This window comes from Gymnoscopelus braueri (assembly GCF_963280865.1).
Source record: "Gymnoscopelus braueri genome assembly, chromosome: 23".
NCBI lineage: Eukaryota > Metazoa > Chordata > Actinopteri > Myctophiformes > Myctophidae > Gymnoscopelus > Gymnoscopelus braueri.
The window spans coordinates 37,688,047-37,715,776 of record NC_137625.1 but is presented as its reverse complement, the minus strand read 5'-3'; the positions used below and the strand labels follow the sequence as shown (position 1 = coordinate 37,715,776).

Genomic DNA, 27,730 nt, shown 5'->3' with positions numbered 1-27,730 from the left:
TACTTATCTATCACAATACCCCTTGCAGCCGAGAGACCTCAGTGTTCTCGGCTTACACATACGGTTACAACACTGAATACTACAACATGATACAATAAATAAAACTATTGAGTTTACTAGCTCCAGATTAGTAAACACTTTATTGGTACTAACAGATGGTCTAACAGGTTTGTTGCGATATCAAAAAATAAATCAAGATCTCAAGAAGACAATTCACCCTCAATGAACAAAATTCATTTGGCATAAATATTTCTTGAATGTGTGCAAACAGTTTTTCCCCACGGTCTGCTGAAAAAAAAAACATTGACAACTACTTTTTCAACAGGGTGAATTCATTTTCCATTGTGTGATGAAAGCAATAATAGAATGGATCACATTGAGGTAAACAAAGTATGATTTTAAAAATGGATTTCATATCCCATGGTATCATGACTTTGCACAGCTGCTGTTTTTTCTTTTTTACTTCAGTGGGTTATAAATTATAAGAACAAAAACGTCCACCCATTAAAGAGTCACAAGTGCTCCCGAGCAGTCTAAATACTCTATATGGTACTGTGGTTCCAATGTGAAATTACAAAAATACCAAGGGAACAGCCGTGGAAGGTGGAAAGCTATTCAAGTTCTAGCAAAGCATTGAGAGGTGAAAAGGGCATAGTTTAATGACTGTGTCAACAGTGTCAGTATATCGGTTCATTGTCATGTTCAAAATAAAGTGGAAGCATAGCTCTTGAAGGGAGAAAACAGACTTTTAGTGCTGTAACAAATCATAAGAGATGGCCTGCACATTGACTCATAGTTGTGACGGTCATGAATGACATTGAACAGCCAGTCAGAGTGTGGTGTGGTCATATCTATACAAGGGGTTTTGAGAAAACAAGCAGCTACACAAGGTTGATAAAAGGTTCAAGTGGATTTACCTCATTCAAATCTGCACACATGAAAAATGTTTTACACAACTTAGTGTATAGTACAGCAAGGACTTATAAAATGACAATTAGGTCTCATCTAGAACTGATTGAGTTCACTTTAATACAGTGGTTCTCAAAATATTTTCATATCAAGGACCTCCAAATTGATGTATATTAAGCCACTGATCCCCATTGAAAAGATTTGGTGCCAGAGAACCACATGAAGGAATATCTTAATTGTTAAGACTAGATTTGATTAAGTACAGGGTTCTACAACGATCTATAGTGTAGATGGGGAGCGAGAGACCTAGGGTCTGAATAGTCATTCTAATACAGTATATTCCATCATTGGATTGCCTTCTAGCTGGTGAAATTATATTGACGTTAACCACTTTCACCCTGGTGCCCATGTTTTGGGCATGGCATAGGCAAGAGATTAGCTACAATAGCAGATCTACAATAGAGGCTCAATGTGTTGCGATGCGTTGAGCTTGTAGATCTGCTGTTGTAGCCATTTGTGAAATAGGACTTAAGGGGTTTAACTGGTCCACATTCGAGAGCCCCCAGAAGCCTCTCAAAGACTCCTGGCGGGCCCCAGACCCCGCTTTGAGAACCACTGCTGTGTAGAATGCAAATTTTGGGGGGTGTGGGGGACTGTTTTATAGGTCATTTCACAGTATTGCTTGCAATTCACATTGCATAATCAATTTCTCAAGCTCCTGAATTGTCACAAATGCGGTTATAAAAGCATCTCAATGATTGACATCTGTACAAGGGACAATGTTTACAATGAGCTGTACACAGAGGTTCCAATTCATAGTTTTCAGATGGGAATGACATAAAAAAAAAAGATAAGCGCTAAACTCTAAAAACATTATTTACATAACATTACCATCTTATTTTGTATCGACCAGGGCATGGATTTCATGAAGACACCATGCTGCCTCGGTTTGGCTTCATGCCTCTCAAAAAGGGGATATGCCCTGCGGCCACAGTCACCCTGATGCCCCCGCCTGCATTGCCCCAGTTGATTTCACCCTTTTCCCCTCCGCTGGCTCGTTCCTGTCAATACGTTTTTTTAGACACCACACCAGTGTCTTTTGTTTGTTGAGATTCTTCACTCTTATTGAGCGACATCAAGCGGGACACATCCTAAACAAACAACCAGGGGTGTCTTTTATTTTGTGCCTGGTATGAACTGCTGGAAAACCGGTCCATTAGGTCATTATTTCCGTAGACTTAAAAATCATTGTTTTATTTGCTGCTCTGTCATTTCGCCTTTGTGTCAAAAAAAATTATATACGTGTCCATGTCCCTATAATTATGAAATTCCAGGCCTGAGTCCGGTCAGTTTATGTTCATTTCCATCTGAAAAAAAACAAACTAAATTTGGCCTGCACCGTTGCAAAACAAGAAAATTCTCGTCCAGTTGAATGGAATAGTAAATGTATAATCACTGTAGTGAATGACCTCTTTAAGAACCTTGTTAGCAACTTTAGCACTAAGTATAATCAGGTAACAATGACAAAAACGATTACAGTCAATGATACCAATGATAACTGCAGGTCTAGGACACTAAAGCTTTATGGATGCTACTGGGATGAGATGCAGAGGTTCTGTCCGGTTAGATCATAGTAGGGCTGGGCCACATGAACAAAATCAAATATAACCATATTTTTTACCAAATACCTCGATATCGATATTGTGATAACAAACTTCCTTTAAAAATCTTCAGAAATGTTCAAAAATAAATCTACAAGCTCACAATGCCTTGTGAAGCGACACGTTGTGAGATTGTAGATACTGTAGGCTATTTTTTGTTATTTATTTTTTTGACAATTTGTGAAATAATAAAATAAGGCTCAAGACAACACTTATGCCATATCACGATGTTACGATATCCTAAGCCCCAGACTATCTCCAGTCTCATATCACAATAAGGATATATTGCCCAGCCCAAACCGCAGAGGTATATATGACACACCTGGAAGGCAAATACACAATGAGCCAGGAAACTTAAGCACTTAAGATTCCCATTGTTAAGCCACTTCAAACAAAAAATGAAAATATTCCTATTCAAGCATCCACATACTCAAAAAAAGAAAAGAAATAAAATAGAAAATCAATATGCCACCCATTCAATAAAAATGATACAAGTCAGCCCTTTTTTCTCTCCAAATCTATTCAACAAATGTAATCACGGGCAGCAAACTCCACATCCAAAAAAATAAACAACCCAAGATTTCTTGAAATGTTCCATCATAATGGTTTTTGACATAAACCATAAAGCTACGCCTCACAGATCGATAGCTCCCGTGTTCAAATCACTTTAGACAATTTGCCATACGTTTTAGGATAGGCAGCAACACAACTAGGCTTCCATTCTTCCCACGGAAGGCAAGGCTCGTCCCAAAAGCCTTATTAAAAAAAAAAGAGAGATTTCTCCTTGAGTGGTTACACCAATCAAATCCTCCAGACTTTACCGTGAATCCATCCGCACACAGACAGCTCAACACTGCGTTAGGCCACTGGAAGGAATACGGTCCGTTCCTGCTCCAGTACTAGCCCCCCTCCCTTTACTTCTCGTGTCCTTAATCCACCTCCGTTTCCCCAGCTTAAAACAGATCGGGCTTGTTTATGCAATTACTTTTTAAGTGCAAAAGCAGCTTCTATGCTAAGTTCCTTTATTGGTGTTTTTAAGTGGCACAGGTGACCGCTTTCTCTCTCTCTCTGAAGGGTCTTTTTAAAATTCCAAATGAACGTCCAGTTCAGAGTTTACAGTTTTGCTCGCTGAAAGAATGCCTGCAAAGAAAGATTGAAGAATAGTATTACATAACAATACAGAAACCTTGCATCTCCATATTTCATATTATCATTTTTTTTTTTTAAATAAGTGAATGCCCCCATTTAATTTATACTTGCAAAAGAAGAGAAAATAGCCATTCTACAAGCTCATAGCATGTGAGACACGTTGTGAGCTAGTAGATCTGCTATTTTTGATATTTTATAGAATGAAATAATAAAAATATAATTATCATTAAAGTAATTGACTCACTAGGGGAGCACAAGTAAATAATAGTACACAAGAGCGCAATAATAAAACAGAGTGGACAAAATCTGGGAATGAATAGCAGTTGTTGTACCTTAATGTAGTTTTTTAGGACCTTGACGTCAGGCTGCTGAAGCACTTGACACAACTCCTGTTCAAAAAAACAAAAGCAAACGTTTTGGGAGTCATCACAGAGCTGTTAGAATTAACCATTTAAACGTAAACCCTCTATACTAAGTCAAATGGACCTAGGTTACAGCTGTGCTTGGACCGCTTTTTTCTCTTTTGGTGTAGACTGAATGTTACCCCCAGAATAAGCATGCTGGGGTTCAACTGGTTAAGGTTAAACACATGTACTCGCATATTATCTACTATAAAAATAAAATGAAAACCCTAAATACATTTTAAATGAAACCCCTTCATATGGGTACAGACAAAAAAGTGCCACTGATGAGTTTTGTAAAAAAAACTGTGGAATGGCAGTGATTTTTACATCAGTCCATCGTTCACCATCTTACCTGCGTGATTTCTGGCGATACCTGAAGTGAAGGCAGGTAGTCCTGCTGTAAGAACTGGATGAACTCTGGCCCCTGCGAAAGAGAAAGGTTCACAGAGGAGATGGTCATAGGCCACAGTGTAACAGTAATACTAATAACTATGCAATACCAGTAATATCAATACTAAAGCCACCACGTGAAACACACCCGTTTGAGATGAATCATTTTCAATGTGAGAGCGCACTCTGACAATGCCTGAAAGAGAAAAAAACAACAGTCAACCTTAAATTGCAACAACATTAAATTACTCAAACTGGGAAAAATCTGTATTTGTATTTAAAACCGGGAAAGCATCCATGTCATTAAAAATGTCTTTAGCTATTCAAAAATAGCAGATATACAAGCTCACAGCACGTCACTTTGTGCCACACCATGAGCTTGTAGATCTGCTAATTTTTTTTTATCGTGAAAATGTGTTCAAATCTTTGAATATATATATTTTTAAAGCTAATTTTTTTTACTCAAATCTTTGCTTCTGGTGGTCCCTGGAACAAAATATTTAGAGATGGGGGTCCACGGCCAAATACATATAATTTTAGGGGGCCTTGACATGAAAAAGTTTGAGCTCCACTGATATAGCAACATCAGTTGTTTAGAAAACTGTTAGGATTTAGAAGACATTTGCAGGTCTTAATGGGTTAATCTGTATTTAATCTAATATGTTCATGTTCAGAAACTTACCAGGACTGTCTGAGCGTCTGTGAGGTCAAAGGTGGGCTTGAGAGGAGCCAGGAAACACGCGGGAACGATGTGTTTGTAGATGAATTCTGGGAAGCCCACCATGCCATCTGGTGGCATGCCTCCTAGACAGACCATCAAATCAATGTCAGTCCTATGGCGTTCATACCTTTTTCAAATTCTTCAAAATGAGGATCAACTCATTCAGATATAGAAAACTATAAACCTCTAAACTATTTCAAACCGGGGAGCTAACTTCATTTCACTTGGTGCTGAAAACCTCAGCTAGCTCTCAACTGGATTTCGGATTTTTTTGTTGAACATCATGACCAGAGATCTCCAATATTATTCCTCCTTTCACAAAAAGGTACTAGCACACACAATTTGCCAGAACCAAAGCCAATGCGTGGTGCTCCCGTTGGTTTGGATTTATAACAATATTTTCTCTTATCTACATCCGTTATCTTTACTCCACTTGTTTAACAAGTCATCCCATACCCCAGAGTTCTAGCACTTTTAACAAGTCATCCCATACCCCAGAGTTCTAGCACTATAACCAGTCATCCCATACCCCAGAGTTCTAGCACTTTAACAAGTCATGCCTTACCCCAGAGTTCTACCAGTCTGGAGAGGATGATGAAGCAGGTCTTCTGAGCTATGGGATCAGGGAAGTCCACCGCTCCCTGGATGATGGTGCACAGCACCCGCTCAATGTTCTCAACGCCTGAGATGAGAGAGAGAAACACAATGGCATCAAAGAATAGTGACCAGGAGCATATCTGTGATGTGGGTTAGAAAAAGACAAGTGACGACTTATATTCACATTCAGTCCTTGCAAGAGATGGTGCATTATTAACACTAGTAGTAAATATTATACAAAAGCGAGAAGCTTCTGGCGGGCAAATAGCTTTAGTTAAAATCAGTGACCTCTACTGGCGAAATGCAAGACTGCAGTCAAATTAGGCCAACCATCCCGGGGTTCCCAGCCACAAACACAATGACCGTGTAGTGTAGTCGCTTATCTTGGCGTTGTACAATATCTTTTCCACAGATGATCGGTCACAACTCATACCAGTTTCAGGAAACGTCGCTGCTAAGAAGGTAATATAGTACGTCACGTCTTTCAGCACCAAAGCAAGCTTCAAGGTTCAAAGGAAATGTAGTTTGAAGCTCAAATCATCTTTCGGACTGCCCTCACTACTAATTTAGCCACAGTATTAGAATCTGTATTGGCTCCCACATCATTCTCTAGTAACCCAGACAATGTTCTATGAGACAGTCAGTGACCTCTCACTGTCTCATACGTCAAAAGGTTCTGCAACAGTATCCGTTACAATGGAACAGTAACCGCTCCAAAACATCAGCAGAACCGTACCCTGGTTGGCCATGACTTCATTCATGCCGCTGCCAGCGATGGTCTGGATGAAGGTGAAGTAGCTGCGTCTTAACATCTGTTTCTCCAGGGCGGCCGTCTGGTCGTTTTCCTCTGCGGGCCGGGCCAGCACCTCGAAGATGGCCAGGACCAGAGGCATGAACACCTGCTGCAGGAAGGGGGAAACCTGCCCCTGCCGAGGACACATGGAGGAATATGAAACAAAAACATTAGTTTGGTTGTTTTTCCACTCTATGAAAATCAGAACCTCTCTCAGCTCCACCCCCCAGTGTTATTGGGTGTGGAGTTATCAATAAGGATAAGCCATAAACATCATCTCTGATGGTGTGTGGATCTAACAGTGTGGCCTCTCTCTGCAGATCGGCTATTTCTGAAACCTTTTCAAAGTATCAAATGATTAAATGCATGGCCTGTTCTGTGTATATTTAAGTTATTTGTCATATATGCCCTGTGCAATTTTTTGTTTACAAAGCCTAAAAGGCAAACAGAAATATATTTTTATTTACAGTATATGTTCAATCCCAAACACACAATTAAATCCTTAAATCGCAATTATTTGCACGACAATTAATCGTCAACTAAATGTCCTGGAGCTACCTTGACCTTGGCGGTGATCTGAATGATATGGGGGGGTGAACTCCTGCAGCTCAGACAGATTACTGAGCTCTGTATGGAAAGTTTTGACATTTCTGGTGGGCTCCTTATAGGCTAAAACCCCCATCAGTAGGACCTGAAGCCTCATGCAACATTTGGTGCTGCTTTTATCCTCTCCACAACGGACACGGTAATTTCACTAAAGCCACCTGACTACAACCGACCCATGTCTCATGCAGCCATGAGCTAATTTAAGTTGACGATTAATTGTCACACAAATAAATAATTGTAACGATTTAATTGTGTTTTTGGCATTTAACATCGGAGCATATGAATAGAAATGACATTTCTGTTTGCCTTTTAGGCTTCATAATGAAGAATTGCAAAGGGTAACTTTTACACAGAAATTACAGACAAATTTTATAATTTTATACTTTAAAAAAAAGTTTAAATAGTGTTAATAGCTAGATCAGCCATTTCTGCTTTTTTAATATTTGAAAATGTATGAAAATTTTTCAACATGGAAACGATTATGCAAAATTATTGCGATTAGACGATGATGTAATAATCGAGAGAGTATTATGTCCTGATGAAGGCCTGAACGGGCCGAAACGTTGACTAACGCAATAAATACAAAGCAGAGCTTTATACAGCATTACCAGAGTGTGCAGACTCTATTCCTTTTTTACAATACTTTGTTTGTCTTGCACCTGGGCCACGGATGTGCGTGCACTATCTTTTTCAAGCCCTAGAGAGCTACCTTGAACTTGGCGGTGATCTGACTGATGAGGGGGATGAACTCCTGCAGGTCCCTGGCCTCGCAGTCCTTCAGCATGTGTTCAGAGGCGGCGGGGACGAAGGGCAACACCTCCTCCTCCAGGCAGATGATCATGCGGTGGAGGAAGGAGCGCACCGAGCTCCTCAGCGACCCCCGCTGGACGGGGCAGCTCAGGGCGGGCAGGAAGGTCTGCAGGCAGTCCCGGTACACCTCGGTGCAGCCGCACTGCTTCACCGTCTGCTTGTTGCTGAAGGCCTTGCTGGTGCGACTGGAGCGACGGGGAGACAGAGGAAGACGTTTTGGACAAGAAGAATGGCGTTTTGCGAAAATAGTCGAACTACAAGCCCTGTTTTAGAGTGTCCGCCCTGAGATTGGGAGGTCGGGGTTCGATCCCCGGCCAGGTCATACCAACTCTAAAGACAATCACTCATGCTACAGAAACAGGAGATAGGCTCCTGCCCCTATGGGCCCCATGGCTCTGCAAGGCTTACTTACAAGCCCTGTTTTCTTGTGGTATTTATGTCTTAAATAACACACATTTCAAATTACATTTGCACATACCCGGAATTCATCCTCTGAAATTACCCATCCTAACGTTTCGGAGCAGTGGGCAACAATTGAACAGCGCCCGGGCAGCAGTTGGGGTTCAGTGTCTTGCTCAAGGTCAAGGATACTTCAACACCAAGTCAGGAGGAGCCAGTGATTGAACAGCTAACCTTTTGGTTCCCAAAAGGCTGCTCTAATCCGGTTAATCAATTAGTAATCAATCTGTATTTTGGGCATGTCATTATAGGCGAAAAACCTTGTATAGTAAGCGTACCACGGACCTCTCCATCTCAAAATATTTTGTTCCAGGGACCCCCCACCAGAAGCAAAGATTTGAGTAAAAAAAAAATATATATATATATATATATAAACTTTCAAAGATTTGCACACATTTTCACGATTTAAAAAAAATAGCAGATCTGGCTCGTACGAGCTTGTAGATGTGCTATTTTTTGAATAGCCCAAAGAAATCTATAAATGAACACAGATGCGTTCCAGGTCTAAATGGGTTAATGAAAAATGTAATCGATAGAATCATAGCTACGAAAATAAATCAATAGTCAAGCGTTGGGACCGTTACCTCGCGAAGCCCACGGCGTGGCTGAGACAGTCGGCCAGGGCGGTCTGCCTCTCCGCCTCCGTCTCCCGGGGCAGTTTGTCCAGCAGGAGGCGGAAGGCGTCCATCAGCGGGCCCAGCAGGCTCCTCATGAGGCCCTGCTTCCTCTCCACGGGACTATCGCCGTTCACGATCAGCACGCCCGCCGTCTCGAAGATGAACAGCTGGTCATCGCTGGTCAGCAGCGCTGGGAAGCCGTTCTCCTGGAAATGGAGAGAGCGGGCTCTGGGTTAAGCTATATATAAGACCTGCGGCAGATTCTACAAATGTCTTCTAAAATCAGTAGTTCTTTCACTTTCAAAATCTTTCAGAAATGTTCAAAAATAGGGTTGTAGATGTACAAGCTCACAGCGCTGCACGAAGTGACGTGCTGTGAGCTTGTACATCTGCCCTTTTTGTAATAGCCAACGCAAACATTTTAAAATGATAGATTTCCCGTTTTTAATGGATTAATGGTGAATGGTAAATTGTCCATTTATAGAGCACCTTTATCCAAAGCACTTTACAATGTGCATTACATTCATCCATTCACACTCGCTAATTATGTGTGCACACTGCCATTAGGCCACAGAAGTACCTCCACCTTCTTTTATTCACATACGTTTTATACTTGAAATATTTAACTTTAATTTCATAATGGAAGTCAAAATGGCTCTGATCGGGCTGAAACCTTGCCACGCAAGATGCCTAGGATGGCATCTTACATTGGAATGAGTGAAGGACTGTGTTTGCTGCATTACTGTATGTAGATAACGTACAGGAGGGGTGAGCTCTAGCAGGTCCTGGATCCTGGACAGGATGTCCTCAATGAAGTTAGTCATGTGTTTACTGTCAACAGAGAGAGCTGTTAGCATGACACTTAACACATGACACGCATGACAGAGACCAGACTGTGTGTGAATACTGTCAAAAATGTTATAAAATAGCACGGCATAGCAGTCCTACAAGCTCACAACGTGCCGCAATGCGACATGTGAGCTTGTAGATTAGTGTGTGTGTGTGTGTGTGTGTGTGTGTGTGTGTGTGTGTGTGTGTGTGTGTTTTTCCAGTCTTACTGTAGGGTTTTGACGAATCTGGAGAAGAGGTAAGCCACCCTGCTCCTGACTTTAGGACTGCTATTCCTCAGGCCTCTTTGGTCCAGAAAAGCCATCTATCAACAGCAGTACAACAATATAATTAACATTAATCAACTGTGCACATTGTATGTTATGTAGCCAATGTTCCGTTATCAAACTAGCACATTATAATCTTGTGGCATCAATACCTTTCGGTGCAAAGTTCTGTCTTATCAGTCCATTCATGGCTTATAAAGCCAAATAGAAATGATTTATTTAGATGCATATGATACTTGATCAGTTCCTGGTGTGGTGAACTCTTACCAAAACGTTTGGAATGTGCTGGGGCTCCACAATGAAGAACTTGTCATAGCGGACGACCGTTTCAAAGAACTCCAGAGACACTGATGTGTGTTGATATCCACTCACCCCACAGGAAACCAGCTGGATTTAAACAACAACACATGATGTCAAAAGTTCTGCAAGCAAGCGTAAAACCATAATCCTAGTTCAGACCAAAGATTTGCGATTTATACGTTCTTGTACAACGAGATATCCGAAATGATCCCATCTACATCTACCAGCTCACAACGCGCCCTGGGTTTGTTTTAATTACCCCTTAATCTTAATCTTAGTCTTAATTACCCCTTAGTAATAGAAGCAAAGGAACCCAAAGTTCTGCTTGTGGTGAGGCAGACTATAGGGAAAAAATACTGAGGCACTCCGTCTTCAGGTGAAAAAAATAATGATTGATTTAACAGATGAGCAAGGCAACAGCTGACTGATGCGTTTCGACACTTGGGTCTTCAACAGGGTTTTAATGACCCTGTTGGTCAGTCTTAAAACCCCCACTGAAGAGCACATGTTTTGAGCCACTGTGATTGAACCCAGGCAGCGCTTCCTTTTCTTTTGTTTTAAACCCCTTAGTAATATTTGTTTGAAATTCAATGCCAAGCCTGATATGCTGTCGTCAGCATGTCCAAGGTTTAGGTGAAAAGTCAGACCGTAGCGGTTAAACTAATTGTCTATTCACTGGAAACATGCCTCATGCCCCATGTACTGTATCATGTCCACTTTTAAAATAAACCACAGTTAGGCCAAAGCCAATTAAAAGACACATTAATGTCGTTTATAGAATGACGAGGTGTGGTGGTGACACTGACCGTCCTCATCATGTCCTGCAGGGCGCTGGCCTTGGCCGCGTCCCCAGAGAAGTGGGCGCCGTGAGATGCAGGCAGGGCCTCTCCCAGCATGTACAGCAGTCTGATGGCTACCTCCACCTCCATGTACGGAGCCGTCTGCCAGTTCCTGTCACACACACACACACACACACACCTTAGTGGATGGAGACACACTTATATATAGACACGCTCACACGTGGTCGCTCACGTTGCTTGGAAGAGAGAAAAAAAACGATCTTCTCTTTTATTTGAAAAAGTTCAAAAACACAGAAATTTGTCGCATTGTAAAATTGCGTGACGATTTTTGCGCAACACCGTTGTATAACCAAGTATAAAATAGGGCATAAGTGGTTAATCAGACTTATCGATTTAGTAGATTATAAAAAGTCTATTCGATTTTTTTCAGGTTGATTTGTTGATATATACATTTAACACATTGATTGCCAAGATATTAAACATAGTTTTCTATCCCCTTGCCAGCGTATAATTACCTGAATCCGATGATATTTGAAACTCTGTGGAACCGACATTGTGTCCCAAAAACACAAACAAAATAGTCCCCGTGGGTTAGCGGAGGGATCTGTGTATCCATAGGAACGACAACGTTCCAACCGCGATCCGCCATTTTGAGGCTTCGGCCCGCTGAAAACTAGTGGTTTTCAATGCAAAAAAAAAAGAAACTGAGTTACAGCTGTTTTTCTGAAAATCCCAAAACAACGTCACATCCACATTCTACTTCTCTTAGTGACGATCGATCATTCCAAAGCTGTGTTAGGTCGCCCCTTGTGAAGTTTTCCCAAAAAAATGAAAGAATGCATCAATGCGATCTCGGCCATCAAGTGATGGATTTGAAAGAACGCATCAATGCGATCTTGGCAATCAATGTGTTAAAAAGTGCTTCTCGGTTGCTGAAACTGCTTTAATATTTTGTTTTACACAGCAGCCACAAGAATTATGGAACAAAGACAAGCATTCACATTTTGGAGGAATTGAAAAATGCCACTATCAAGGAAATGTTCTTACTGCATAGTGTTGTTGAAGACACGTCGCACGGCCTCCAGCAGCAGCTCTGGAGACACCTGCGCCAGGCGATCCAACAGCATCTTCATCTGCTTCCTGTACTCCACAAACATGGCCTCGTCCTCGCCCTGACAGAGACGTGCACGGAGGAGGAGGACACGTTAAAGGCTGATGTAGGCTAATGTAGGCTGATGTAGGCGTACGACGTAGGCGTACGAGCCAGAGAAAAGTGAAGCATCAAGGTTGAGATAAGTTCAACTTTGATGCTACCACTGTGTGGTGAGACAGCATGGCAGCCAACCAGAAGCGTGTAGTATAGAAGTAGCAAATAAAGATAACATTTTGGTGTTAAATTAGTTAAGATGGACCAACTATATGACCTATTTCATACCTAAAATGTATAAATTGTTTACAAACAAGCTGCCATAGATGAACATTGATTGGTGCAGCAGCTCTCTTTGATCCACTTGCAGCAGTGGAGCTCTCGCTGGGGCGCAACTCGCTTATTTTGTGAATGTCCGCACTAATAATAAACTTTATTTATATAGCACCTTCCATGACATGAATGCAGCTCAAAGTGCAAAAAAATATAGAAAAATAAATAAAGCAGAAGTGCTTTACAGAAAAGCAGTAATACTTTAACAATAACGCAAAAAGAAGGGCAAAAGCAACAACAACATTAAAACCATTTATAATAATGGCAAACAATAATGGCATTAAAAGAATGGCCAAAACAAAAAGGCAGTGAATCAAGCAAAACAGTGAAGACATGAATAACAACACAGAGATTTAGAAAAAAAAATCAACTCAAAACAAGAGTTAAGAAATAAGTCTTGAGCTATGCTTTAAAGCTGTCCACAGAGGGTGACTGGTGTAATGGGAGTTTATTCCAAGCCGTCGGCTCGTAGAGGCAGAATGCTGCTTCACCGTTTTTATATGACATTTCAGACACTTCGAGTGCCTGAAATGTCTGCCTGTGACTAATGTCTGCCAGTGTCTACCATGACTATGTTATGTTATGTTATGTTTTATTTATTTGATATGGACATCACAATTACATTGGACAAAACCAGATGCATTGTTTACAATGTATATAGCACGAGTGCTAATTTTCAACACCTGTCCACAGGAAGCTTTTCTAAAATACAGTAATACCAATCTAAAACCCAATCAGGTACAACAAAATATATATATATTTAAAAAAATATATATATACTAAGGTCATTCGCTCGCAGTTCTCGGTGTGAATTCAGCATTAGAGCGCCTTCTACTGTTTCGCCACAGCTGTATCATTGTCAACAAGAAGACACTTACTTCATTTTCAAAGTTGTACTCGTCATCGTAGGTGAGTTTCTTCATGACGGCCAGCATGATTGCCTGTTGTCAGGGAGGGGAACAAAAGCAGGATTAGTTCTTTCTCCTCAAACACATACTGTACCAGTAGTGTCTGTGATACGTTGTGGGTTTAAACTTTACAATGATAACCTCACCTCTATGTTCGCTTTCTGCTGGTCTGTCAGTTGAGGAAGCTGGAAGGGATCACATGAAAACACAACCTTAATGAAATTAATTAAAGTCAGATTTGACGGTGAGTTTCTGTGAGCCAAATCTTCAACCTGGCTGTGTCTCACTAATCTCTGCTCCCCTAAATGCTATTAGAGCAACCTGACACATTGAACCCTAGTGTTCCTGTTCAGGGCATGTTATAATATGTGAACCTTCAGCCAAATAGGCAGGCAGCAATGTTCTAAATAATGTTATAGGAGCAAAGTGGGGACCAACTACATATCCAACTAATCCATCGAAACCAGTTCCACAAACAGTTGGCACATAACGGTTAGCACAGATTGTCACTGTAGCTACATGATTTCCATATACCAATATATCAGTTTGGGGGCGATATAAAATCAGGAACGGATACACGAATTTGGTATCGGCTGGGCTCGACAAGGCAAGTCCTTATTCGAGGCTGCTTTCTCCAACTGGTCCTTCTCCAGCCCACCCACTGGTTCAACCTAGCACAGGGGTCTTCAACGTGTTTCAGGCCAATGACCCCCTAGCTGAGAGAGAGATGAAGCAGGGACCCCCACTATATTGTATAAAATTGTGTTTCAGATTCAACTTTATTTATTTTTTACTTGGTCTGCTCTTTTTTCCCTCGAGTCTACACCTATACCTCTTTTTTTAAAATAGCAGATCTACAAGCTCACAACGCCTCGCGCTGCGAGGCGTTGTGAGCTTGTAGATCGGCTATTTTTAGCTAAAGTTCTCCTCAGAAAAGGGATGCTAGGGATGAAGTGGTTAATGTTGAAAAAAGATTTGGCGGCCCCCCTGTAGCAACTCTGAGAATCCCTGTTGAAGACCCCTGGCCTAGCACATCATCAGTGGGGCTCTGACCTGTTTGAGAACGTGCAGATAGTCGTAGCAGAAGCCCACGATGTTGGCCGAGATGTCGTCGTCCTCGTGCACCAGCAGCTGCAGCAGCAGCGGGACCTTGGCCTCCACCGCCTGCAGTGTCTCGGCGCCCACCTTGACGCTGCCCGACTTCACCAGCTTGGTCCAGCTGATCACCAGAGACTGGCCCATGCCGTTCACCAGTCTGGAGAACTTGGCCAGGAAGTCCACATCCTCCTCCTGGGGACAAGAGACCAACGGGGACGGGAAGGAGCTCAGATTTCATTTCACCTTTTCTTTTCAACCACTTAAAAAAACAGGGGTTTCTCGGGCCTTGGGCTAATTTCTTTCTAAGTCGATCATTAGATGACGGGCCAGAACACAATCAAAGGCTAACTTAACCCATTAAGACCGGGAACCCATCTGTGTGTCATTTTTTGATTTATTTTGCTATTCAAAACTAGCAGATCTTGTAGATCTGCTATTTTTTAAACATTTAATACAAAAAAAAGAAACTGTTTGCAGAAGCAAAGATTTGTGTTACAAATGTTCGCTTTAAAAATTATATATTCAAAGATTTGCACACATATTCACGATTTTTCTAAAATTGCAGATCTACAAGTTCATAGAGCTTGTGACAGAGATGCGTTCCCGGTCTTAATGGGTTAAGATCTGGAACTTTGACAGACCGTCTTGTATAATAATCAATATAAGAATTAGGGGTGAAAAATATAATCGATTCAGCAATTAATCGACAGTGACACATCTCTTCCATTAGTTTTTTATTATCAATAAAATATAATGGAAGTAAATTAATCGCAATTTAATTGAATCGTAGCCCTCGGAATCGGACTGAATCGTCAGGCACCTACCAATTCCCGCCCCTAATAAGAATAGCTATTGCTATAAAAGTTACTAAATAAAGATGTGTGTGTTATAACTGCATACTGATAGAACTGTGTGTGTAATCAAAATGTCACAGGTTCAGATAGATACATCATTTTGTGAAGGCCACATCCTTGAATGAGGACATTTAGTTAATTAAAAAGTAAAATAAAAAAAAACAGAACACCTGGAGACAGACAGACATACTCCCCTTTGAACAGAGATAAAAAAGCTCTTTCATTGAATAGGAGCTCAAGGTCTCTCCATAGATATGGAGAGAAACTTGATGAAACACAAGCCTGTGAAGCACCGCCAACATGGATAAAAACATTCTTAAGGTGGGGGTAGATTCTCTATTCTGACATTATAGTAAAGTGCTTCTCACACTTTATTATTAAAAGGATCTGCAGTTTGGTATGCACATTTTGGTCACGGACCCCCATAACTCTGAGAGTGTACAAATGAAACCCGTAGGACCTGTAGGGTCCATTTGGTTTCATTTGTACACTCTCTGAGTCACAGACCGTTTAAGGGTCCACTTAGTTCCAAACAACAATTTAGCTGGGGAACACCTCGACGCCCCTTAAGGACGCCCTGGTCCTTAGAATCACTAGCCTATTATGTGGGACTGTCAGATATTGTAAATTTGCCAGGTCAGATATCACCACTGACGGGACAATTTTGGGCCACCGGTTGCCAAACACCGACTTAAAATGGTCCTTCTCCAAAATCTCGACACCAAATCTCTTTGGTGACAATAGCCGATCTACAAGCTGTGAGCTTGTTGTTTTTGCCGGACGCTTGCCTATTTTTGCAGAATGTTACGCAAGGGTTCATATAGTAAATTGGAATTATTCTAAAATAAATGCACATGCACCAGTATAATTACCGTAATACGGTCCTAAAAACGAGATTGCGATTAGTGAATACGAACATGAGATTGTTTAAAAAGAGAAATTATCCAATGCGTTTATTGCCGTCTAAAACACAGGATGTTGTCATTGTCTTTGTCATTGTCTTTGGGAGGAGGTCATAAGTCAATAACTGGCGTGCAGAGGGCAGAGGCGAACAGGAACAGGACACACGAACTTTGACCTCTTACGGTTTGTGAGAAAATGCACATGCGGCACTAAAGCAGACCCCGGCCTCTCAGCTCTCTCCGATTACGCCAACTAATGACGGCAGTGATCCACAAAAGGTGCCACAAATGACAGCAACAAACAAAGGCACATTTAAGAGATATAGGAGTGCAGAGTGGGTCCGTATCCGTAATTGTAGCCAACTGAGATCAGGTGCTTTTTGGAGAAGTTTATCAAATAACATGCAGATTTGAAGTTCCTTTTCTCTGTAGAGACACTGCAAGCAAGAACTGCAGGTAGACTTAAACAAGAATCCAAGGCAGTTCAATTGAAAAAGTTAAAAGCCTTGTGTTTTCATGCGTTACAATAAATAACGTATGTAGTTACATGCTACAATAAATACCTTTTAACATTTCCAACTGAGCGGTGGATTGAGCGTGTAGAGCGGCTATTTTTTCCTAATATTTGAAATAGGACTGAAGTGTTACATTTTTTTCCTTCGTAGAAATGTAGTGGAGTCTTTGAATTGTAGTGGAGTGAAAGTCATAAGCATCCTTGGATTTGTATGTCAAGAAGCAAAGGCAGTTTGAAATTGAGAGTACTAGCCTTTAATGAAGTACACTACGCAGTAAGATTCTTTATAGAACGTTCATAGCAATGACTCTCTCACACGCCTGCATGCGGTAACAACAGGTTTATCGTACAACTGTCAAGATTAAAGGTGGTTACACACTGGCGAATATGCGAATATACGCAAAATTCGGACTCGTTCCGAATAATTAAAAGACGCTCCGCGAAACTGGTGTGGAAGCTTGCATTGAGGTTTTTAAAAAAAAACGTAATATTCGCATGAAAAAAAATCGCCCCGGTGTGTAAGGACCTTAAGACCGTCAGACAGAGTCTGTTTCTCACAGTTAAAGCTTTTCTTGAGAAAAGTTTCATTTTGGTACACCAGGTAACAGATATACCATGCTGGCAGAAATGTACTTCTCATGTTACAATTAAAACCTATTAACGTTTATTTTACAATTTCACAATTCAAACTGGCATGTCAGAGAACAATATAGGAACAATAAAAAATAAAAACATTCCACGTCATACGACAAAGTATCAAATACAATAGGCCACATACTGAACATATAGTGGTTAGTACCTGTTCAATGTTGAAGAAGCCTGCAGACTGCAGAACTTGGCACAGAGACTCCACCAGCTTGGTCTTGTCCACAGGATCCATGCCCTTGTTGATGATCTCAAACAGACAGTCGCACGCCTCCTCTCTCAGCTCCTCCACGGACATCTGACTCAGCAGCAGGTTCACAAACCTGACGACAAAATGGTCAACTTAAGGGCCTGATGGTTTCAGCTCTGTTCGTTTATCTGCAAGGTATGAAGACAGCCTTGTGGCTGACAGATAGAAAGCAAACACAAATTGGATGTCTGCTTTATTTGCCTTTTTACATTTTGATTCTGGGAAAGTGACCCTCATTAACCCTTTCAGACCGAGAACGCATCTGTGTCATTTTATTATTTCTTTGGCTATTCAAAAATAGCAGATATACAAGCTCATACGAGCCGTGCTACGAGCTTGTAGCTCTGCTATTTTTTGAAAAAATCGTGAAAATGTGTGCAAATCTTTGAATATCTTTTCAAAAATAGCAGATCTACAAGCTTGTAGCGCGGCACTCGGTGCCGCGCTATGAGCTTGTAGATCTGCTATTTTTGAATAGCCAAAGAAATCTTAAAATGACACAGATGCGTTCTCGGTCTTAAAGGGTTAAATATAACCCGTAAAAGCATAGCGCATAGTTTGAACTTGTGCAGACACCTTGACCTTTGACCAATTACAATAAAAATGATAATCCAATTTGGATTAAACTGTCGAGAGTTATCGCTGTGACAATCCAGCAAACAAAGACAACAGTGTCGATTCTCATAAACCTCCTGTGCTGTGTTTATCATAAACCCAGCAGTCACTGACCGGTCGTTGGCGATGAGGTTGAGGTCTATCCAGGAGACAAAGGCTCCCACCACCTCCAGACACTGGCAGGTGAGCTCCGGGTGGGACTGCTGGTAGGCCTGCAGGATCTGGAACCAGGACTCCACCAGGTTGGGGATGCACTGCTCTCGCATGTTGTCTTTGATCGCCGTGTTCCTGCGCGTCTCCTGGAGGTGGGAGTAAGGAGTCGATGAGCAGCACAAGTCAGTTCAGACAGCTCTGTAAACGGCTAATTGAATCAGGCAAATTCGGGGGCCGTCCTGTTAACTAAACAAGTTAGAATTTATACCACATAGCCAAGGCACAGGTCCCATGGATCTAATCATGACAATATGGGTTTGAATCCGGCCTGTGACATGTTGCATTTCATGCACCGTATCATCTAGTGAAGGAGAAATGCTTTCAACTGTTTAAAGTTGTTTACCAATGCAATAAGGATGAAATGTCACGAGCACATTTGGAATCCCTCTTTAGTGGTTAGTGAGACTTAACCACTTAAACGGGGTCCCCCAGGGGTCTATACTTGGCCCCCTCTTTTTTACATCTACAATACATCTCTTCGCCAAGAATAGACAATCTACAAGCTCACAACGCATGCGTTGTGAACTTATAGATTGGCTATTTTCGACAATGTTTTCCTATTAAGACATGCCCACCAGAATAGGGACACTAGGGTTCATGTTGTTAACTTGTGTTCCCCCATCGGTTGTTCACTATTAGCAAGCCAAATTAATTTGCATCATCACTTGTTTAGAAATACGAAAACCAACATTGATAGTACACTATCTAGGTTACTGATAGATGCTACCATACCAAGTGGAAAAATATACATTTTACACGAGCGCTTTGAACATTGACTTCTCTCACTTGGTCACTGTGCTGTGGAAAGCCTTGCTACAGAAATGGGCTTACAAAGATACTTGCACTGGAATTAGGTGGATCCGGAGAAAAGTCAATAATACTCAGAACCAAAATCTACATCACAATTGTTCTTTGATATCATGTGACATCAAGCCTTTATCATTTTGACAATGGAATGCCTTCAACCTGGTTTGACGAGAGTTCTCCACCCCAGTTCTGTGGTGCAACTTGAGATAAATGTTAAATTCCTTAAGTACACGGGTGAATGAGATAACTGTACTCTTATTTAACCAAGACTACACCAACAACAGCTAATGTAGCTAATGTTTTTGATCGATTGTCCAAGTGACGTACAGCACACAGAATCAGTACCTACTTCTCTACTTTCATTAAGTTACTCTGGAAATCAGCTAACTGAGTACCAGCTATTTGTTAACTATATAAATGTTAAGCATGTGTAAGGCAAGGCATCGGCTACTGCGTGTAAAAGTCTTGTCGACCATTTATATAGACGCTATTTATGTTATCTCAAAATATTTTGTTCCAGAGACCCCCAGAAGCAAAGATTTGAGTTACAAATGTTCGCTTTAAAAATATATATTCAAAGATTTTCAAAAAATGTCTTGATTTTTCAAAAACAGCAAATCTACAAGCTCATAGCGCGGCACCGAGTGCCGCGCTATGAGCTTGTACATCTGCTATTTTTGAAAAGCCAAAGTTTAAAATATGGATAAAGGGGTTCAAATGATTGTGACGCTGTATTAACTAATTTTGTCCCCGGACCCCACTTTGAGAACCAATGATATATGTAACAAAAAAAACAAAAACAAAGAGAAGGCAATAGATAGGGGGTATAAGGGAGTCTCGCCTCAGGTGAATGCATGACATCGCGGTCGACCACCTCGGCATCGATGGCCATCAGTGTCCTCAGGTAGACGTCCACGCCATGGGGGTTGAGCCCCACCAGGGACAGGACGTCAAAGAAGAACTTGGGCCACAGCGTCAGGTATTCCATGATGAATGTCAGGGCGAACACCTGGGCCGCCTTGTTGCGGATGAAGGGCTTCTCTGGCTGGGCGTTCATCAGCTAGAGGTTCAAAGACACGCAAAGGACACTATAAATAACAGGTCTGCATAACAGAAGACATTAAACCATTCAATCTGGGAATGTGTCTCTGTCACTTTAGATTTCTTTGGCTATTCAAAAATAGCAGATCTACAAGCTCATATTAGCTTGTAGATCTGCCATGTCTTTTTAATCATGAAAATCTTTGAATATACATTTTTTAAAGCGAACATATGCAACTCAAATCTTTGCTTCTGGAGGTCCCTGGAACAAACATATTTTACAAATGTTCGCTTTAAAAAAAGATGTATTCAAAGATTTGCACACATTTTCAAGATTAAAAAAAAAAAAGCTCATGTCACTGTGCCGCACTATGAGCTTGTATATCTGCTATTTTTGAATAGCCAAAAAAATCTAAAATGACCCGGATTGAATGGGTTAACACCACAGGGAATTCAAACTTGCATTATCAACAGGACATCCTCAAAAAGATCATCAACAGTTGAGACAATTTATAAAGATCCATATGGCTACCAATGAATAAAGTAAACAAAGTGTACAACCACTGTACCTGACACTGGAGCCATTTCATCAGCGTCTCTCTGATGAGCTGCTGCTGGGCAGCACTGAGACCAGCATGTCTAACAGAAACAAATGGCACACGTGATTATAAGTTCAGTCAGTTCAAGGAGAAATGACATCCAGCAATTGGCCGGTTCTCTTCCGAACATACAATGTGTACTGCAATGTTGGGTCCATTTCAATGCACTGCTTTGACTGATTGATTGATTGAATACTTTATTAGTCAAACATGACAGAGGTACAGTAATACATTCAGGCTAAAAAGGTTAACACAAAAAAAGTCCTGGGGACTTGTTTCCATGGTGGTCATATGTATTGAATTCATCAACCAACCTTGTGCACCTTGCTTACCTGTACTTGATCTGATGCTCCAGCACTTGGAAGCAAAAGAACTTCACATGGTCGTCACTGCAATAATGACAAACAACCCCGTATGTTCACATGATCTGGAAGCATGTCATTACACTGATACTGACAAATCTAATTACATGATATATTTTTATCCATGCATTAACCACATGAACCCTAACGTGACTATTCTGCTGGCCTGGGCAAACATTCGGTGACAATAGCCAAACCTACAAGGTCACAACGCGTTGTGAGCTTGTAGGTCGGCTAATTTCGCCGAACAGGTTTGGTGTAAAGGGGAAAAAGGAGCGGACCAAGTATAGAGCCCTGGAGGACCCTGGTCAACTAGTATATAGGGTTTAAGTGGTTATTATCAAACAGAACCAATTGATTATCGCCATTCGCCAAGAATAACTTCAAGCAACTTTGACATTACGACTCAGTTACAACACGTTTCTCATATAATGTTCGATAAAATAGTCAGCATGGTGGAACATGATATCAGGGTAGAGATTGGGGGGTATAAAAGCAGTGCAGCTGAACTCACTTGTAAATCCCTTTGGCCAGAGCCTCTGCACACACTTCCCAAGCATCCTGGGATTCCTTAAGCTGCTCGAAATATGCCATGGCCTGAGGAAACAAAACAAAAACATAAACATAAAATAGAAAACAGCCACACGGTGAATCAGGCAAACAGATGAGAGAAATCAAAGCTGGAGACAAGGAAACAAACCTGGGCAACAACTAAATGTTTCACTTCGCCTCCACATTCTACAAACACCCACACAAAGCCCAGAGAACCGAGCCAAAAACTGGGACACACACGTGCCGAGCACAAACTATAATTCAAAATAACGTAGCGATTAGCGAGTGAACATTATGGATCGTTCCAAGACTACTTTATACATTTACTACTTATTGCTACGTATTCTGTTGTCCACAAAGAAACGTCAATAAAACAAATGGACCCCATTTTAACACCAATAAAATATTAAGACTTGAATCATAAATGAAAAGTGCAAAATTGTTGAATAGTAAACCTGAACTGTGTGCGAGGCACTTTAAAACAGAAATTGCATTGCCTAAAAATCTGTTTAATATTTTGTCCCCATATAGGGCACGTATCAGATTAAACTGATAAGAACAGATACTAGATACTACACTTGATCTTAGCCAAAAGGCATTGAGTAACAAATGCCCCCAAACAACTTCCCTATTATAACAGAGCATGGAGGATGCAATTTGTTCATGTTAGTATTGTCTACCATAAAAGTATTCAACAGTAGACACATCAAATATTTCAAAACAGACCAAGATCAAGCAGTGTGGAATGAGAACAGCCGCAAACTAACCCGTCTACTGATTTGAAAATTGCCCCAATACAATTTTATTTAATTTCCTTTTGTCTCCGAGTTGTTTTCACCCAGCAACTATATTGAATTTAGATGTCACCAGACATCGGTAGGTGAAGATCTCTGATCGTCTGGCTACGCAAGACTAATCAATAGCTATAAGTTCCTGCCATCTACCATTGTGTCAGTGGCCTTGTAGTTAAGAGTGTCTGGCCTGAGACTGGGAGGTAGATGTTCAACCCCTGGCCTGGTCATAACAAAAATCAAGGGTTGGATTGGGGGTTAGGACCCTGCAACATACGAGCATCATGTCCAGGGGGTGTACATTAAGCTGCTAAGCTAAGGAAACGGGAGATAAGACTCCTGACCTATGGGCCACATGGCTGGGGAACCATTGGTTCCCAAGACTATTTACTTACTTACTTTATTTACCATTGTGTCATTCGTAATTACACTACAATGTCTCCTTGTGGAACTTGCATGTCTGTACTGCTTTCTTTACATTAAGTGTTTCAATTGAATCAAGACCTCACATGATTCAATTGAAACACAAATGTTATCCTGTCACTGTGTGTTGTGTATTGGCAAAACAGTTGAACCAAAGTTACGCGTAATTTGAATTGATTTTCTCATCAAATGGCATGAAACATGGCAGTAAGATTCGAGCTAAAAAGTATTATTTTACTCTTTGGCTATTCAAAAATAGCAGATCTACAAGCTCATAGCACGGCACAGAGTGCCGCGCTACGAGCTTGTAGATCTGCTATTTGTTTTAAATCATGACAATGTGTGCAAATCTTTGAATATATATATTCTTTTAAAGTGAACATCTTTGCTTCTGGGGGTCCCTGGAACAAAATATTTTGAGATGGGGGTCAGTGGCCAAATAGGTCCTTGACATGAAAAAGTTTGAGCACCACTGATATAGAAACACACGTTTTTCAGAAAACTGTTGGGATTTAGAGGGCATTTGTAGAATCTGCTTCAGGTCTTAATGGGTTAAAGATGAGCAAACAGTGTAATCCTCAGTGTTAATTTATCCATTTGTAAAAAAAAAACTAAATGGTGATGAACCTTTACGAGTCCATTTGGTTACATTCGTACACTCTTGAGTTAACCACTTATTAAACCCTATACACTTAGTTCAACTGGGGTGCGCCAGGGCTCTATATTAGATCATCTAGTATTTCCCTCTACACCAAATCTCTTGGCCGAAAATAGCCGATCTACAAGCTCGACGATTTCCCCTCAAATATTAGCCCCAGAACAGGTACGCTAGGGTTCAAGAAGTGGTCACATTTTCCTGTCTAACCAGTAACCCCAGCCAAGATGATTGATAGACTTACCCGCTGCCTGTAGAGAGCGTCTGCATTGGGGTTCAGCCCCAGCAGAGCTTGCTCGTCCATGACTACAGCAATAGACTGGCAGGCCATTCGTGTGTTAGCTTGTCTTCAATGCAGGTTCAGTTCTCTCTGCTACCATCAAGCAGATTTCATACATCTAGCAAACCAAAACGAAACATATTACTTTACTTGTATTCTGCTTTTTATAATGTACATCGGTACGTCATGTACGCCCTGCACATATACATACCTATTACTATATTTGCTGCTTTATAACTGCCCCATACCATTGCCTTTCTCATGAATACCTGGACTAGTTGACTGCCTGTGTGTACATTTATTTTTCTTCACTCTACTACAACGTTTGATTATCTGACCCGTTTCCATCATGTTTTCCTTGCCTCTTCTCTCTACCTCTATTACTCTTCCCCTTTCCTGAAAAACTGCAAACGATGGAGCTTGTACAACAAATCATTTCACCCCACAGGTGAACATGTAAATGTGACAAATAAAGCTGATTCTTCTGAGTCCTACCATTTTGGATTACATTCGACAAGCATTATTTCAAAGCAGTTCACCGCAACAATATTGCTAAATGAGAGTAGGCTGAGGTACGTTGCTGTAAGGACAGTGAAATTTGAAATTGCATCCAGGATATATTAAAAGGGTGCAGGACATGGATATGTTTATCCACTGTGGCCTATATAGCCATATGGTGGGGCTATTAATGTGTTACAGCTAGCGGTTCTCAACCAGCGGTCGGGGGACCACCAGTGGTCCTTGGGGGGGTTCCAGGTGGTCCCCAGCTAAATGATGGAGAGTTGGTAACCAAATGGACCCTTATAGATCTTTAACTCTTGAGAGCATAAAATGAAATCAAGAGTTAAATGATTGTTAAACATCAGCATTCCTTAATTTACAAGAAGTCTACACAATAAGAGAATGTAGAACTGTTATTTTGATCAACGTTTCCCTGTCATCTCTCCTATGGTACAAACATCAACACAGCATGGAATTGTAGACAAAATCTTATCCAACGACAACAAAATACTCTAAGTTTTGGGTCTGAGAGGCTAAATCTCATCAAATGGTGAATGAACAATGGCCCTTGGCTATGAAAAAGGTTGAAAACCCATTGTGTTACAACTAGGATGCCATCCAGGTGATGTGACAACAGAGATGCCTCATCATGGGGCCTCGTGTGACACCCATGCAGAGCTATGCTGAACAAACACAAACAACAAAATGCAGTTTGTTGTTGTGGATCATGGGAGAGAGGGTGGCCTCAGTGCTGCATGAGAACAATACAGACTGACACATGAACTCTAAAGAGAGTGTCTCTGTAAAAGGTGATGCAACGCAGGAGCAACGGTTTTGATAATATTATGTTCACATAATGGTCAGATCTCCACCAATTTTCTTGTCTTTTTGCCACAATAACTCTGCTAATACATGAACACATCTTGGATCCATCCTTGACTAGGGGGGGTACATACAGCCACGTGTATGATCTGACAGGACAGGGTGGTCCGTCGAGCCACTCCTAAAAAAAAAGTTGACACTGACTGCAATGCTAAGACCCAGGCAGGCTTACTAATGCTAAGGTTGCTAGCTACGGTAGCAATCACATCATCATCATTGTGGTGGTTGTTGGGGAAAGAAACTAAAACAATCTCACGAACGCCTGGTGTACTTTTACGGGTACGACTGGAGACGCTAAGGACGCATGGGCACGCTGTCGACAACTCACCTTAATCGCACAAAGTTTTATGCCATTTTTATGCCACTTTCTCTGGTCAGTTCATTTCAGGAATCAGTGGCTGTTGCTCCGTGTGTGAGGGAAGCGACGGTGCGGCGTGCAGTGTTGCCACATTTTGTGAGAGAAACAAGCAACCAGGTCTAGGGAAACCAGAGCCATAAAGAGAGTTCTGACACTAGCGTCGACTCCCATTGTAAGAATGGAATGCGGAAGTGCTCTGTCTATCTCAATGACATAGTTCCAATGTTTGGAACTATAGCCCATAGGAGCCCGCTTTGCGGCGAGATCAAAGCGTGTCGTTACTCTCTTTTCTATACTCTGAGGGAAACAAGCCCCAAAGAACGACTATAGACCATATTCACATGGCGGCCATATTGGAATTTAACATTGAAAGTGCCGCCACCCGGGGTGGCTACTTTCATTGACTTCATAGAAACATGGCCGCCGTGTGAATATGGTCTATTAGGGCACATGAGCACTTTAAACCTTATTTTCAAACCTTATTTTCAAAACAAACAAAAAAATGGGAAAACATGTTGAATGTTTGGAAACGTTTTGAAACATTTTAACAACACAAATTAGTCTCCATATTAATTCGGGTGGTCCGTGGTCCATGATGACATGAAAATATTTGAGAAGAGAACCACTGGTTTAAATAATAATTACAACATTTGGAAGCAAAAGCCCAAATAAGCATCTATACTTTAGAAACAAGGCCAAAAGTCCACCACCAGCAATGACCAATATTTACTAGCAACTTCACAGAAAAAGAAGCCCAACGTCGCTTATAATAAAAACGACATGGCAACACTGGCGGCGTGTCCACCGTGAGCGGAAATAGGAACCATCGTTGGGTCAAACCCACCGGAAGAAATTAACCGTAACATATGAAGGGGGATCCCATTCACGTTGCAGATGGCCAATCCGGTCTATAACGGATACGGAAAAGGTGTGCGTAAGTACATTCTTGTGAACGTGCTGATTGCCGGATACAGTAGGGCGGGCTTTAGATTGGATCTGAGCACTGAACAGTAAATAGAAACCCGGCTTTTCATTTATCAGTCAACTAGCGCCGTAGTAATGCATTAGTACCATGTGTACATTCTCCCACAATAAACCCGTATATATTTTTTATTCAATTGCTATATTTTTTTCAGAATTTCTGAAATGTGTCTTATGTGAATTCTAAAAAAGAAAGAAAAAAAGATTCCACAACGTTGAGCTGCTGAAAAGGATTGAGAAAGAGAGTCATCAGGTTTTTTTGTATTATTGTTTTTTGAACTACTTTTCTTTAAACTTGACTGAAATAATTAAATACATTATATACGCGCGCGCACACGTGTGTGTGTGACATTTGAAAAGTTGTGAAATGGGACATTCTGCACAAAGAGTACGTTTTACTTTTGGTACTTTAAGTACATTTTTATGCCAATACTGTTGTACTTTTTTAGTAAGTAATTTTTTAATTCCGGACTTTTGCTTGTAACAGAGTATTTATACATTGCAGTATTGATACTTTTGCTTAAGTGAAACATTTCAGTACTTTTTCCACCACTGTTTATTATTTCTACAGCACAAGAAAAAGGTAAAAAATAATAATAATAATATAATAATAATTTTGAGCAAGTTATGTGTGGAGTTTTAAGTTGAAAAACCTCCGTGACGTCACTTCCCTTTTCCACATTAACAC

General features: G+C 41.0%; 1 protein-coding gene across 1 annotated transcript; it reads right to left on the bottom strand.

Annotated features, from left to right (window-relative positions):
• Positions 1-121: 121 nt before the first annotated feature.
• Positions 122-26,126, bottom strand: xpot (exportin, tRNA (nuclear export receptor for tRNAs)). Its single transcript, XM_080421047.1, has 25 exons — positions 26,032-26,126; positions 24,285-24,438; positions 22,134-22,216; positions 21,590-21,646; positions 21,228-21,297; positions 20,459-20,677; positions 18,712-18,896; positions 17,887-18,055; positions 14,773-15,009; positions 13,866-13,904; positions 13,690-13,752; positions 12,379-12,503; positions 11,338-11,482; positions 10,499-10,618; positions 10,175-10,269; positions 9,878-9,947; positions 9,084-9,322; positions 7,940-8,225; positions 6,568-6,757; positions 5,800-5,916; positions 5,196-5,317; positions 4,662-4,709; positions 4,476-4,547; positions 4,052-4,108; positions 122-3,710 (listed from the first exon to the last, which is right to left on the bottom strand). The coding sequence occupies exons 2-25, from the start codon at positions 24,369-24,371 to the stop codon at positions 3,684-3,686; spliced, it is 2,922 nt and encodes a 973-aa protein (XP_080277173.1). The 5' UTR covers positions 24,372-24,438; positions 26,032-26,126; the 3' UTR covers positions 122-3,683.
• Positions 26,127-27,730: the final 1,604 nt, after the last annotated feature.

What these genes read in the sequence shown, in the direction of transcription:
- xpot (XM_080421047.1), bottom strand. Translation starts at nt 24,371, where the DNA reads ATGGCCTGCCAGTCTATTGCTGTAGTCATGGACGAGCAAGCTCTGCTG. An exon ending in AGCACATTCCAAACGTTTTG is followed by an intron (nt 10,270 to 10,498) that starts GTAAGAGTTCAC and finishes TGCTGTTGATAG; the next exon opens with ATGGCTTTTCTGGACCAAAG. An exon ending in TGAAGTCATGGCCAACCAGG is followed by an intron (nt 5,917 to 6,567) that starts GTACGGTTCTGC and finishes CTCTCATCTCAG; the next exon opens with GCGTTGAGAACATTGAGCGG.